Source organism: Nicotiana tomentosiformis, chromosome 3, assembly GCF_000390325.3.
Source record: "Nicotiana tomentosiformis chromosome 3, ASM39032v3, whole genome shotgun sequence".
Lineage (NCBI taxonomy): Eukaryota > Viridiplantae > Streptophyta > Magnoliopsida > Solanales > Solanaceae > Nicotiana > Nicotiana tomentosiformis.
In genome coordinates, this window is record NC_090814.1 from 149,056,051 (window position 1) to 149,071,156 (window position 15,106).

Genomic DNA, 15,106 nt, shown 5'->3' on the forward strand with positions numbered 1-15,106 from the left:
TCGGTTTGGCAGGCAAGCTACCTTGATCCATTTTCGGCGTTGATTCATTACGATCAAAGGCTGGAAACATGCTTTAAAGTGTGCCAAGGGAATAACACTACTTTATGTTTGAACCTATGTACCCATAAAATGTCACGCCTCTCCACTTTCAGATCTCACAAACTAACGGATGTATGACTTTGGATAGTGTTTTCTCTATCCTTCCCCGGTTAAATATTAGGCGTATATGACTAGGTTGGAAATCATAACGTTCGTCCAGCAACGAATTCAGGAAATTTAATAATTTAAATACTCTTTGCCAGTGTGCTGTGGAAGGGTATTCAAAATTTATTTTTAATAAATAATAAATAATATTTTACCTTATATGTATTATAATTTTTCGTCGAAGGCTTGGACCAACATAGCTTTCCCCTGCGTGCACCTAACCCAGACATCGAGCATTAGTCTCTTATTACTAGACTATAAAGCCCCTGGGCGACTTCTCTTCTTCCTTTAAGATAATTTAAGACCTTTTATATTGGGGGGTGTTTCAAGAATTCAACCAAATAGTAGGAATACATCCTTTTCAAGTCTTTCTTCTTGTGCTACGAAAATATTGGGAATCACTGAAACGATTGGAAGATGAGAATCTGTATTGGACTTAATTGACTTGTAGCTAATCTCAGCCAATGGTAGATTAAGATTCTTCTTTCTGTCTGATGATGATGATGATGTTGATTTGAACATGTTGCGTATAAAGTCTTAATTCTTTTTAATCTTAATGAGACAGGAGAAAGTGGTGGGTCCAATGTGATTATCCAACATTTTGGGGATTAGATTTAGACGATTATCTTAATGTTTAAAATTCAGATAGCTAATGATAGTGGTTAACAACACAAGTAGCCGACCATTATACATAAATTACTATAAATGAAACTTTTGACTGTTATGCAACAATTATATGAGCAACAGCGTCTTCTTCTGTTTTTCTTTTCTCCCCTATCAGTTTGTTAGAGAAACGTGATTGCTTAGCATTTCCTTAAAAAATGGCTCAGGCTACCGGATCGGTTTAGATTATTTTAAGCAGAGGTTTTTAAGGAATTTCGTCCTGATGTAATTTAATTAAGGAAATACAGCTAATGATAGCGAGTTAAGTGAATAAACAAGGAGAAGCAACTGTGAATTGAATTGCTTCCAAAGCATCAAACTTTAATGAACTTCCTAAGAAGTTGACTCATAGTTGAAAACTTGCAGAAAATGTCGATAAGTTAGGTAGTTCATATCATGCCAATTGAGTTTTTTATTTTTATTTTTTATTTTTATGTATTCAACAATAAACTAAAATATTAAGAGTAATGATTAAGGACTGCAGGATTACCAGATTGGACTACAACTGATATTTTTTCTTTTTACGATAATGGCTTCTTAACCGGCTTGCGTGTATCTCGACTAATCCACAATCTAATTTGAAATTGAGGTCAATCTCGATAGTTGTCACAAGAAAGACGCCCCCATCTCTAAAGAGGCAGATAATGGCTTCTTAACCGGCTTGCGTATCTCGACTAATCCACAATCTATTTTGAAATTGAGGTCAATCTCGGTAGCAGGGGCGACTCTAAGGCTTTGGTTAGTGAGGCCATTGCCTTAGGTCCCCAAATTTTGAAGGCCCCCAAATTTATTTTAAATTCTTATTATTATTGTTACTATTATATATTATATAATTTATATAAATAATTAGCATAAAAAAGTGTTACAATATATTTTGTTACTTGATTGAGGTTATTTTATACAATAAATTTATAAATTATGATAATTTTGTTCACTCATTAATTAGTATATTTGACAAGAGTGGGTTGTTCTAGTGGTGAACACCCTCCACTTCCAACCAAGAGGTTGTGAGTTCGAGTCACCCCAAGAGCAAGGTGTGGAGTTTTTGGAGGGAGGGAACTGAGGGTCTATCGGAAATAGCCTCTCTACTGCAGGGTAGAGGTAAGGTCTGTGTACAAACTACCCTCCCCAGATCCTACTAGTGGGATTATATTAGGATTAAGGGCCTCCGAATATGATTTCACTTTAGGCCCCGAGATCTGTTGAGCCGCCCCTGCTTAGTAGTTGTCACAAGAAAGTCACCCCTATCTCTAAAGAGGATTATGTACTACGCAACTTTCTTATGTTATAAGGTTTCGAAGACTCAATTTACCCGAAAAAACTCTCCATATGGTAGCCCAACCTATTCAAAGGGTCGTTAGACTGCCACTTACTAAGCGTTGGTTTTATCCTCGGCCTAGCAGCCAATCACAGGTGTAAAAATGTGCAGCCCTGTGCACTAAGTTCCCGCTATGCGCGGAGTCCGGGGAAGGGTCGGATCACAAGTGTAAGAGAAAGAATGACAAAAGGGATTGGGAGCTAATCACAATAGTGAGTCTGTTATCCTGCTACAACAACCCAGTGAAATCCCACGAGTGAGGTCTTGGGTCTGGAGAGGATAGTGTGTACGTAGATCTTACCCCTACTCCTCCGAAGTAGAGAGGTTGTTTCCGATAGAATCCTCGACAACAACGGGTAGAAATTAAACATTGTAAAATATGGACCATAGTTTAACTGAACTACCGTTAATTTAAACAGAACCAACATATAAGGACCCTTAGTTAGAGCCAACTATACATAGAGATGAGGCCTACCCAATTAGAGACCCACAACTTAGAGCCAAATATAATGAATAGCCTGACCAACATAAACAGTCAGATGCATCTAACAGCAGGAGAACTCTACATTCACCACATTCTAAACACTAGGTCCGCGCTCTCTTGTTGCTGCAAGGCGGACATTTGTATTGCTTAATGAACTCTGCCCTGGCGGGGGTGATCTTCACACACTTGCCATGGAACCACATTTCACAAATGTCGCAACATATCCAAAATTCATCCTCTGCATATTTCTCCCCACATGCCCCGCATAGTGTCTCACCTTGCACCTCTTCGTCCTCCTTCTCATCCAATCCCTCCTCTTCTTCTTCTTCTTCTTCTTCATATTTTTGTAGCAACTTTGTAAACTTTCCTTGAGACTCTGCTGCCTTCTGTTTTTTACAACCGGAAAAGAAATCGACGATAGCTTAAAAAGAAGTTGACATCATGTGGCAATACAATCAAAAGATCACACACTATAAAAGCCCAGAAACCAGAAAATCATAACTTAAAGTTCGATATTCAGACGCTTAGTCAAGGTCTGTCACAAGAACCATAAGCTCGATATTCAGATGCTTGCAATCAGACAGAAGATTAACTTCAAAAGTAAACAAACTAATACAACACATACAAAAGTTATCACATAAGATAAAAGATCATGCTAAAGCTGACATGCAAATAAAGCATACTTGGAGAACATAATCCTTTACCTTTTTGGAGTTTGGCTTGGATTTGTTGCTTCTATGGTTAGAGACTGTAGATTTTTCTTTTTGTTGCTTCTTTGTAGCACCAGTCACTACTTCATATACAGTAGGCAGATCATTTATCATGTTGAAGAGCCTCTTCCTGGAAAATAGAAGGCAACTAATGATCATGGAAAGCAACATAGTAAACTTCACGAGACGTGAAAGCACAATGAGTGCTGTCGTCGTTGAGTCACAGTTGACACAATTTGATCTGGTATGATTTTCTAGCAAAAGACACAAATCTCTGGTAGGTTAATAGAAATACGAATGTACTTATCCTCTACGCACAAAGTAATGTGAAGAAATCTAGAACACAGGCTTCCTATTAACATCACATTCAGTATGAAGGATTCCATATACAACAAACACCAAAATGCAGAAATGAATTCAAGTTGAACCAAGAAATTCCATATTCCTCAATTTGAGTTGCTTTTCAAAGAACATAACTGACATTGCATACTGTTTGCTGTTAGTTGGTTGACTCGGCTAAGTGCAAGTATGCTTGACAAGCATGTGATATATAGATCATACAAATTAAAACACCCAGACGTCAATTGATTAACACTCATTTGGGAGCAAACTATACAGAAAATAAACCAAGCTAGATGGACCGTATTAACCTGTTAAGAACCAAACCTACTAACCCAAGGGTGTGGCCCAGAAGTGGGAGGAGAACCATGAGGTCTCAGGTTAATTCTTTCCATCTGCCTAAGCTTTGGTGGCATAGTTACCCAGTACCTATACTGGTGGGAGGTAGCAGGTTTCCGTATAGAATAGTCGAGGTGCGCGCAAGCTAGCCTAGATACCACCGTCATGACGTCATCATAAAAAATAAAAATAAAAAGAACCATGCCTATTGTTAGAGTTGTATCAGCTCATTTCTATAGGTGCAAGATAATACACTTCGCGTTCAAGTCAATACTCAACAAGCTTTTTGCATTTTTCACACCTCTTCTATGCCTATTTTTTGCACTTCGCATCCTGTCCTCTCTGCAGTTTTCCTTCTTAACCTCTTCATCTTCTTACAAAATCACTGAAACAATAGGTTTCGATTCAAATGTTAACATTTTATAAGTAGTAAAAAGGATATATTACCTTATATAACTAATTAACGACATCAAGATCTTGAACATCCTCCATTCTTTTGGCCTAAGCTTTTAGAGGTGCAGTTAGGGATTTGGGCAGGAAATTCATTTCACAGGGTAGCATTCCCAATTTAGCTCAGTAAAGTGTTTGGATTCGGACTAAAAGATACTTTCAATGATCTTTCCCGAAAGTAAAGTGGCAAAGGAGCAAATATAAATAAATAAAGGACAGAGACCAAAGAGAAAAATGTTGCATGCATCAGCGGTGCAAAATGCAAAGAACTGATAGTAACCAAGGTTTCTACTTTTAGCTTCTCTTGCTAGTAATAATGCCAGGCATCGCTAGCTCAACACCAAAAGCATCTAAACTGAATGACCAACCTAAAAACTCATTAATCAGATGCATCACTTCTGCTTTTAACAGAAAGCATGTTTTGTTTGAGAAAAACCACACGAAAGGAAAAACATTAATGCACTGAGAAGCAGAATCAACACAAAATGCTGATACAAAGAAAATGTCAATGAGCTACTGGAGCAGGGAAGAATCGCGAAACATAAAAAATTGCTTTTACAAGCATAGAATAGCTGGAAAAAAGAAATTGACTGAGAAGAAGTACCTGTCGGACTTATCAAATCCAAATCTAGCAGCATAAAAGAAGGCAACAGAAAGCAACCAAGCGTCACTGTGGACGGCAACTAAGGAAAGCCATTCCTTTTCTTGCATCCCATCTCTAGCAAAGTTAATACCAAGAACAGGCTCTGGAAGCTCTGGTGGTACTTCTTCAGCAGGCATATTAACCTCCCATTGCTCGTTTGGGAGTCCAAACAAGCACAAGTTCTCCTTTTCTGCATAAGAAACAGTTGACATATTTGATCATGAACAAGAAGCAATAGGAGTATTGTGTCACAAGGAACTCGAGATACGACTGACTAAACATATTGACTGTAATAAAACTCAGAGGAGGGCAGGGGAGTTGCGGTGACGAGGCAGCTTATAACCCCATAAACAAAATCTCAAATTGAAAAGTCCTAAATGTTATAACCCTGATCAGCCACCCTAAATAACACTTCCAAACGAAGAGCAACGACTCAGGATTAGAAGTGTTTCGTTTAAGCTAAACACACTGTAACTTTGATTCTACTTCTGTTTCAAGGAGGGTTAAAGATTTCCTAATAATGCGTCGACATGAGAACATGCATACGTGGATCTATATTATCATGAGGGAAATTTATGGAAATTTTTATGTACCATTAATTAACAATATACGAGAAGTTCTGAATATTGCCTCCCCAAAAATTAAGATTTAGGGGCATAATCAAAGTTGAAGTGCAAATTTTGCATCTGATTTGAGTGAGCAACTATGTAATTATGCAAAGAATCTAGGCAAATTAATGAAAAAGAGAAAATACAGAAACAAGCAATGTTGACTACATGATTTTCCTCTCCTAAGAGAAAGGTTGTACCAAACATGAAGAAAATCTTGTGAAACACTAAAGAAACCGTGTTTTTTTGGGTACGGTTACATAAAACAACAACCCAGTAAAATTCTACAAGTGTGATCCGGGTATGGCAGCGCGTAGGCACCCCTACCCAGAGGAGTAGAAAGGGTGTTTCTGTAGGGTTACATAAAACATGAATCTCAAAATTTATGAAGTTATAGTTTAAACAGAGAATATTCTGTTTTAATTTCTTAAGTGATATTTAATATATTTTGAAATACAAGGATAAGCAATCATTCTTATTGTATACATAATCACCAATGTAGAATGATGCTGTTAATATAAAACTGGAAAAAAAAGGACTTACCAGGATCACACTGCTTAAAAAATTCTTCCACTTCTGAATAACGAAACAAATAAATCAATTACATAAATCAGCAAAAATAAACATATTGACAAAAGTGAAATTTAATATAAAAAGAAAGAAGAAGAAAAGGAGAGGAAATTAAACCAGTGGTGAGAGCCTTAATAAGAGCAGCACGTCGGCCCTTGAAATCCTGAAACACATCTTTCACACTGAGGGTATTGTTCTGTTCTCCTCCTAATTTTCCTCCTTCTTCCATTATTAATGCAATTTGTTTTACAGCGGCGGCAAAAACGAGAAGAAAGAAGTAAGTCAAGCAGTTTTGACTTTGTGTACGAGGTTGTCAAGTTTAAGTAGGGCCCGATTATCGCAATAAATTTTGGGATTAAATTAATCTTGTATTTTATTAATTGGAGGTATTAGCTAACATTAATATTATTTCTATATCAAAATCTTAGATAGAATTATAATATTGGGATATCTTGGTTTTGGATTTGGTGCCGAGTGTACATTGACCCAACCAATCCACAATTTAAAGTTTATGAATAGTAATGCATGGCTTATGATGAAGGGAATCTAATATGATGCCGGAAATCTAATATCTAATATCTAATATAAAAACTAATAATACAGGAATTAGTAAAAAGGATTCTTCAATATTTAGTTAGATATATTACATTTTAGTATGCAATATATAGTTTAAGATATGTTTACTTTTATACAAAATAAGAGTTTTTTTTATCATTATGAAGGTTAATTTTGTTGTTTAACATTTCTCAATCTATGTATCACTAATATTGTCGAATTTTGTTTTTGCGTTCTATCCCGCATAAAATAGTACGTAAAAGTTCAAATAACTTATGCAAAAAAAATAATAATTAATGATGATTTTTATTTGGAGATTAAAAATCTACTCAAATTCCAATTACAGATTGTATAAACTAATGCTGATTTTTATGTGAAGATTATATTTTCTATAACCCCAACCAAACGACGCCTAATAATATATACGTAATATTCTTAACCATCTGGTCAAGGGTAGTAACTATTCATAATAACTCTAATTTGATTATCTAAAAATTAAGATAAAGGATATTAGACCCTCAATAAATACAATTTAAAGCCAAAGTTTAACCACTTTGCTTCCTTACTCCTTTAAACACCCACTCAAATTGGACTCCAAACTTCGGATAGCTCAGTAAAATTAGTGGTTTAAAGTCAAATCTTACTTAGAGGTGGTAAATATATTCAATAAAATTCATTTTATATTTGAAGTAAGTGAGAGTATGAGAGAAAACATAAGAAAGAATGAAAAAAGAATGTGCATTTCAAACTATTTTGTTGTTTGACAGAATAGACAAATAGTATGAAGAAGTAAAAAAAAGAGAAGTTGACTCTATAAAGTATAAGAATTAAAAAGAACTGAATATTGCAAGCTTAAGTGATCAACGAGAATAGAGATACCTAAAAGATTAAATGAATAGAGAAAAAGAATTAGGTGAAAGGAGTGATCATACATCGATATATGATATAAACTATCTCATTCTTTATTCTATTCTATTTCTTGAAAAAAAAGAAAGGGTAACTCAACTTATCAGCTAGAGTTGGTGGTGAGGCCAGCTGACATAATGTACACATGAATGCGAGAATTCGAGTATAACGACTCGACCGGTCGTTTTGAATATTATAACCCCGTTCCCTCAATTACTGCTCAATTTATGCCTTGCAATTGATTTATGACTTATCAGGTTAGTTGGTTCGGGTCCGAAAGAAATTCGGAATGAAATGAGATAGTCTCATAATTGAAAATTTAAGTTAGAAAAGTGGACTGGATATGGACCTATGTGTAAACGACCTCGGATTTGAATTTTGATGATTCCAATAGCTCCGTATGGTGATTTTGGACTTAGGAGCGTGTCCGGAGAAATTTTTGGAGGTCCGTAGAGGAATTAGGCTTGAAATGCCGAAAGTTGAATTTTTGGGAAGTTTAACCGGGGGGTTGACTTTTTTATATCGGGGTCGAAATCCGATTCTGAAAATTTTAATAGGTCTGTTATGTCATTTATGACTTGTGTGCAAAAATTGAGGTCAATCGGACGTGATTTGATATGTTTCGGCGTTGTTTGTAGAAACGGAAGGTTACAAAGTTCATCAGGCTTGAATCTATGTGTGATTCATGTTTTTAGTGTTGTTGGATGTGATTTGAAAACTCAACTAAGTTCGTATGATATTTTAGGACTTGTTGGTATATTTGGTTGAGGTCCCGAGGGCCTCGGGTGAGTTTCGGATGGTTAACGGATCAAAAATTGAACTATAACAACTGTTGCAATTTCCTTCTGTTGGAAATTTTTTCTGCCAGAATCGAGCCCAAATAAATCGAGCCCAGAGTCAAGGGCCACGATAGAGCCCAGGGTCGAGGGCCACGATCAAAGGCAGGGTCGAGGATCAGGATCGAAGGCAGGGTCTAGGATCAGGATCGAAGCCACGATCGAGCCCAGGGTCGAGGGCCGCGATCGAAGGCATGGTCGAAGACATGATCGAAGGCCAGGGTCGAGGGCCATGATCGAGGCCCAGGATCGAGGACCTCGATCGAAGGCCAAAATCGATGGCCAAGATCGAGGCAAAACCAAGGCAGTCTCGGCAGAATTATAAAGCACGGACTTCGTCCCATTCGCCATTTTTGACAAATTGGAGCTTGAGGAGAGGTAATTTTTGATAGATTTTCAAGAAAAACTTGAGGTAAGTCCCTTGTGATCATTTCTACTCCATAATATTGAATTATTATTGAATAATCCGACTAGATTACATGATTTTGAGGTGTAAATCAGAGATTGGAACTTAGAAATTTCGATATAAGATTTGTAGATTTGAGGGTTGAGTTGAGGTTGGATTTTGGTAAAATTGGTATGGTTAGACTCGTGGTTGAATGGGCTTCCGGATTTTATAACTTTTGTCGGGTTCCGAGACGTAGGCCCCACGGGCGATTTTTGAGCTAAATTTTGGATTTTTATGGAAAATTAGTATTATCTTATGGAATTAATTCCAATAAATTTTATTGACTGAAACGAATTATTTGTGACTAGATTCGAGGCATTCAAAGGCCGATTTGCGAGGCAAAGGCATAACAGAGTAAATAATTTCACGTTTTGAGGTAAGTAACAGTTATAAATCTGGCCCTGAGGGTATGAAACCCCGAATTTTGTGTCATGCGATTATTTTGGAGGTGACGCACGTGCTAGGTGACTGACGTGTGGGCGTGCACCGAGGGAATTGGGACTTGTACCGTTCCGTGGAAATTGTACAGTTGAATAAATTATTGTTAGCTATATGCTCTGTATGTGTTGAAGAAATTTGACTGTAAATCATGCTTAGGCTATGTGATAGTACTGTTGGGAACCACAGAGGTCACGTACTTATTGAATTATTTGCTAATTTCTATCTTATGCTCAGTCATGATTTTACTTGCGTATCATACCTCAGTCTTTCTTGATATTTGTTGATGCATTATGTTATCTTTGTTTGGGCTGGTCTTTGTGATTTCTAAGAGTCCGAGATACTAGAGAGGTTAAGGACTGAGTAAGGCCGAGCGCCTGTCGGTGAGGTAAGGATATTATGGCACGTGAGTTGTCCGTGCAGGATATTATAGCACGTGAGTTGTCCGTGCAAATTATGGCACTTGGGCTGTTGGAGCCCCTCCGGAGTCCGTACACACCCCCAGTGAGCGCGGGTACCCATTGAGTGTGAGTGCTGAGGGCTGAGAGCCGAGTGGTTGAGTTTTTGTGATGAGTTGAGTGACTGTTGCCTGAGAGGCTGTACTTGCTTTGCATTTGTTGTTGCACTTGGTTGCTATCTGTCATTGTTGTGAAATCTCTGAAAGATTTTATATACGGATTATACGAACCTAAACTGTATAAAATTGAATTGACTTAAACTGCCGGATTTGAAAGCATGTCTATTCTTTGCTGGAATTACTGAAAGTGAACTATAATTGTATAGCTCGTCATTATTTTCAGTTCCTTAGTTATTATTGTTACTTGCTGAGTTGGTTGTACTCATACTACACCTTGCACTTTGTGTGCAGATCCAGGTGTTCTCGGACATATCGGGTGTTGATCATTTCACGCAGTTGATTTTCAGGAGATTTTGAGGTAGTTGCCGTGTTCCGCAGACCTTGTCTCTCCTTCTCTATCTCCTTGTTTACTGTATTTGGTCTCAGACTATTATAGACCGTATTTTCCAGACTTGTATTCATATTAGATGCTCATGTTCTCAGTGACACCAGATTTTGGGGAGTGTTCATGTGAGTATTTGTGAGATTTTGTATTGTATTAAATTATTGTATTTTCAAACTTAAGAGAAATTGTGATTTAACGAGATTATCGGCTTGCCTAGTATCGAGATAGGCGCCATCACGACAGGTTGGGATTTTGGATCATGATAAATTGGTATCAGAGCCTAGGTTACATAGGTCTCAGGAGTCATGAGCAGGTTTAGTGGAGTCTTGCGGATCGGTATGGAGACGTCTGTACTTATCTTCGAGAGGCTGCAGAACCCTTAGAAAAATTACACTTTTTTGTATTTTGTCGTGTGAATTTGTTGATTCTGGAAACTAAATTTCTGCTATTCTATTCTCTCACAGATGGTGAGGACACGTACTACTGGATCGGACGGTCAGCCACCAGTGCCACTAGTTAGGGCCGCGAGAGTTCGGGGCCGTGGTAGAGGCCGAGGTAGAGGTAGAGGTAGAGGTGTAGCTCGTACCACAGTTGAGCCAGCACCTGTAGAACCACCAGTTGCTCCAGCTCAGGAGCAGATTCCGGATATAGCTGAGCCGACATGATCAACTCAGGCACCAGTTATGCCCATTGAGATTCCAGGCCTTCAAGAGACTTTGGCCCAGATATTGGCAGCCTGCACTGGTCTTGCTCAGGTGATTTCGGCTCAGGCCGCACCTGCCACTTCTCAGGCCGGGGGAGGTACTCATACCCCTATTGCACGTACTCCAAACCAGGTAGTACAAGGTCTTCAAATACCGGGGGCACTACCAGCTCAGCCGGTTGCAGCTGCTCAGGCCCCGGTAATTCCTGTTATGGCAGATGATGAGCAAATAAGACTTGAGAGATTTGATAGGCTTCGACCTCCACCTTTTAGCAGTGCTGAGTCAGAGGATTCCCAGGGTTTTCTAGATAAGTGTCAGCGGATGCTTCTGACAACGGGTATTCTAGAGACCAGTGGGGTCTCATTCATTACTTTTCAGTTTTCTGGGGCTGCCTTCAGATGGTGGGAGTCTTACGAGAGGTGTAGGTCGGTCAGTGCAGCACCCCTTACCTGGCAGCAGTTCTCCGGTCTATTCTTGGAGAAGTTCGTGCCTCAGTCCTGTAGAGAGGAGCTGCGCAGGAAGTTCGAGCAGCTTCGTTAGGGCGATATGTCTGTGACACAATATGAGATGAGATTTTCAGAATTGGCCCGTTATGCTATCTGGTTGATTCCCACAGACAGGGAAAGGATCAGGAGATTCATAGATGGCCTCACTTTTCAGCTGCGATTACTCATGACTAGAGAGAGAGTGTCTGGTGCTACTTTTGACGAGGTTGTTGACATTGCTCGTTAGATTGAGATGGTTCGTAGCCAGGAGCGGGTTGAGAGGGAGGCTAAGAGGCCTCGGGATTCCGATTATTTCAGCGGTGTTTCTTCCGGGGATCAGTTTTACCGCGGTAGGGACCGTTCTTACAGACACGCTCAGGCGGGTCGTCTAGCTCATCGTGGTGCATCATCTAGCCACGGTTCTTACAGTGCTCACTCATGCCATTTTTCATTCAGTGCACTACCAGCGCAGAGTTCTCATCATGCCTCGTCCGCTCAGGCTTCTACAGGTAATTTTTTGAGTTATTAGGAGCAGCAGTTCCGTCAGAGGAGGGGTTATTTTGAGTGAGGAGAACTGGGTCATTTCAAGAGAGATTGTCCTAGGTTGTTGAGTGGGGCTCCACAACAGAGTTCTCGACCAACGACACCAGCACCAGTAGTTACACCACCCGCCCAGCCAGCTCGAGGTGGGGGTCAGGCAGCTAGGGGACGCCCAAGAGGGGGAGGCCGGTCAGGTGGCGGTCGGGCCCGATTCTATGCTTTTTCTGCCAGGCCAGATGTTGTTGCTTCAGATGCAGTGATCACAGGTATTGTTTCAGTGTGCCATAAGGAGGCTTCTATATTATTTGACCCTGGTTCCACTTATTCATATGTATCATCATATTTTGCTCATTATCTGGACATGCCCTGTGAGTCCTTAGTTTCACCTGTTTGTGTATCTATCTGTGGGTGATATTATTACTGTGGATCGTATGTATCGGTCGTGTGTGGTAACTATTGGGGAACTGGAGACTAGAGTTGATCTCTTATTACTTGGTATGGTAGATTTCGATGTAATCCTGGGTATGGGTTGGTTGTCTCCATGTCATGTTATTCTGGACTGTCACGCAAAAATCGTGACGTTGACGATGCCGGGGTTGCCAAAGGTTGAATGGAGAGGTTCTCTAAATTTTGTTCCTAGCAGGGTAATTTCTTATTTGAAGGCCCAACGTATGGTTGGAAAGGGATGTCTGTCATATTTGGCCTTTGTGAGAGATGTTGATGCTGATCCTCCTATTATTGATTCAGTACCGATCGTGCGAGACTTTCCGGATATATTTCCTGTAGACCTGCCGGGTATGCCACCCGACAGGGATATTGATTTCGGTATTGACTTAGTGCAGGGCACTCAGCCTATTTCTATTCCTCCATATTGTATGGCACCACCTGAGTTAAAAGAATTGAAAGAGCAACTTCAGGAACTCCTTGAAAAGGGGTTTATTAGGCCTAGTGTGTCACCTTGGGGTACACCGGTTCTGTTTGTAAAGAAGAAAGATGGTACTATGCGGATGTGCATCGATTATAGGCAGTTGAACAAAGTTACAATCAAAAATAAATATCCATTGCCATGTATTGATGATTTATTTGATCAACTTCAGGGAGCGAGGGTGTTTTCTAAAATTGATTTGAGATCTGGGCATCACCAGTTGAAGATTCAGGATTCGGATATTCTGAAGACGGCATTCAAAACTCGTTATGGCCACTATGAATTTCTTGTGATGTCTTTTGGGCTAACCAATGCCCCAACAACATTTATGCATTTGATGAATAGTGTATTCCAGCCATATCTTGATTTATTTATAGTGGTATTTATTGATTATATTCTGGTGTACTCACGTAGCTAGGAGGAACATGCACAACACTTGGGTATTGTATTACAGAGGCTGAGGGTGGAAAAACTTTATGCCAAATTCTCTATATGTGAGTTCTGGCTTAGTTCAGTGGCATTCTTGGGACATATAGTGTCCAGTGAAGGAATTAAGATGGATCCGAAGAAAATAGAGGCAGTTCAGAATTGGCCCAGACCATTTTCAGATACTGAGATTCAAAGTTTTCTCAGCTTGCTTGGTTATTATCGTCGTTTTGTGGAGGGATTCTCGCCTATTGCATCGCCTATGAATAAATTAACCCAGGAAGGTGCTCCGTTCAGGTGGTCGGATGAGTGTGAAGAGAGCTTTCAGAAGCTCAAAACAGCTTTGACTACAACTCCAGTATTGGTGTTGCCTACAGGTTCAGAGTCTTATACTGTGTGTGACGCGTCGCGTATTGGTCTCGGCACAGTGTTGATGCAAGACGGTAGGGTGATTGCCTATGCATCCAGACAGTTAAAGGTACATGAGAAGAATTATCCTGTCCACGATCTTGAGTTAGCAGCTATTGTTCATGCCTTAAAAATTTGGCGGCATTACTTCTACGGTGTCCAGTATGAGGTATATACCGATCATCGGAGTCTACAACATTTGTTTAAACAGAAGGATCTTAACTTGCGACAACGAATGTGGTTAGAGCTGCTTAAGGATTATGATATCACCATTCTCTATCATCCCGGAAAGGCCAACGTGGTAGCCGATGTCTTGAGTCGTAAGGCGGAGAGTTTGGGAAGCTTTGCATACTTACCGGTAGCAGAGAGGCCTTTAGCCTTGGATGTTCAGGCGTTGGCTAATCAGTTTGTTAGATTGGATATTTCCGAGCCGAATCGAGTTTTGGCCTGTGTGGTTTCTCGGTCTTCTTTATATGATCGCATCAGAGAGCGCCAGTATGATGATCCACATCTGCTTGTCCTTAAGGACATGGTTCAGCATGGTGATGCCAAGAAAGTCACTATTGGAGATGACGGTGTATTACGGATGCAGGGCATGCTATATGTGCCTAATGTAGGTGGTTTACGTGAGCTGATTCTCCAGGAAGCTCATAGTTCGCGATACTCTTTTCATCCAGGCGCTGCAAAGATGTATCAAGATTTGAGGCAACACTATTGGTGGAGGTGGATGAAGAAAGATATAGTTGGGTTTGTATCTCGGTGTTTAAATTGTCAACAGGTAAAGTATGAACATCAGAGGCCAGGAGGATTGCTTCAGAAACTTGAAATTTCGGAATGGAAGTGGGAGCGTATTACCATGGACTTCGTACTTGGGCTCCCACGGACTTTGAGAAAGTTTGATGCTGTTTGGGTGATAGTAGATCGGTTGACCAAATCTGCGCATTTTATTTCAGTCGGTACTAATTATTCTTCGGAGCGATTGGCTGGGATTTATATTTGCGAGATTGTTAGCCTACACGGTGTGCCGGTGTCTATTATTTCAGATCGGGGTACGCAGTTTAGCTCACAGTTTTGGAGGGCAGTGCAACGAGAATTGGGCACATGGGTTCAGTTGAGTACAGTATTTCACCCTCAGACGGATGGAC

The 15,106-nt window shown here is 39.8% G+C and overlaps 1 protein-coding gene across 1 annotated transcript; it reads right to left on the reverse strand.

Moving 5' to 3' along the window:
- Positions 1 to 2,548: 2,548 nt before the first annotated feature.
- On the reverse strand, positions 2,549 to 6,615 carry LOC104092570 (PHD finger protein ALFIN-LIKE 4-like). The gene is made up of 5 exons (XM_009598199.3): positions 6,446 to 6,615; positions 6,302 to 6,334; positions 5,112 to 5,340; positions 3,374 to 3,509; positions 2,549 to 3,055 (listed from the first exon to the last, which is right to left on the reverse strand). The coding sequence occupies exons 1-5, from the start codon at positions 6,555 to 6,557 to the stop codon at positions 2,771 to 2,773; spliced, it is 795 nt and encodes a 264-aa protein (XP_009596494.1). The 5' UTR covers positions 6,558 to 6,615; the 3' UTR covers positions 2,549 to 2,770.
- Positions 6,616 to 15,106: the final 8,491 nt, after the last annotated feature.

Excerpts from the sequence above, each read along its gene's own strand:
- LOC104092570 (XM_009598199.3), bottom strand. The coding sequence starts at position 6,557 with ATGGAAGAAGGAGGAAAATTAGGAGGAGAACAGAACAATACCCTCAGT. Across the intron at positions 3,510-5,111 it reads GGATTTGATAAGTCCGACAG|GAAGAGGCTCTTCAACATGA; the intron begins GTACTTCTTCTC and ends TCTATTTTCCAG. Across the intron at positions 3,056-3,373 it reads CCAAGCCAAACTCCAAAAAG|AAGGCAGCAGAGTCTCAAGG; the intron begins GTAAAGGATTAT and ends TGTAAAAAACAG.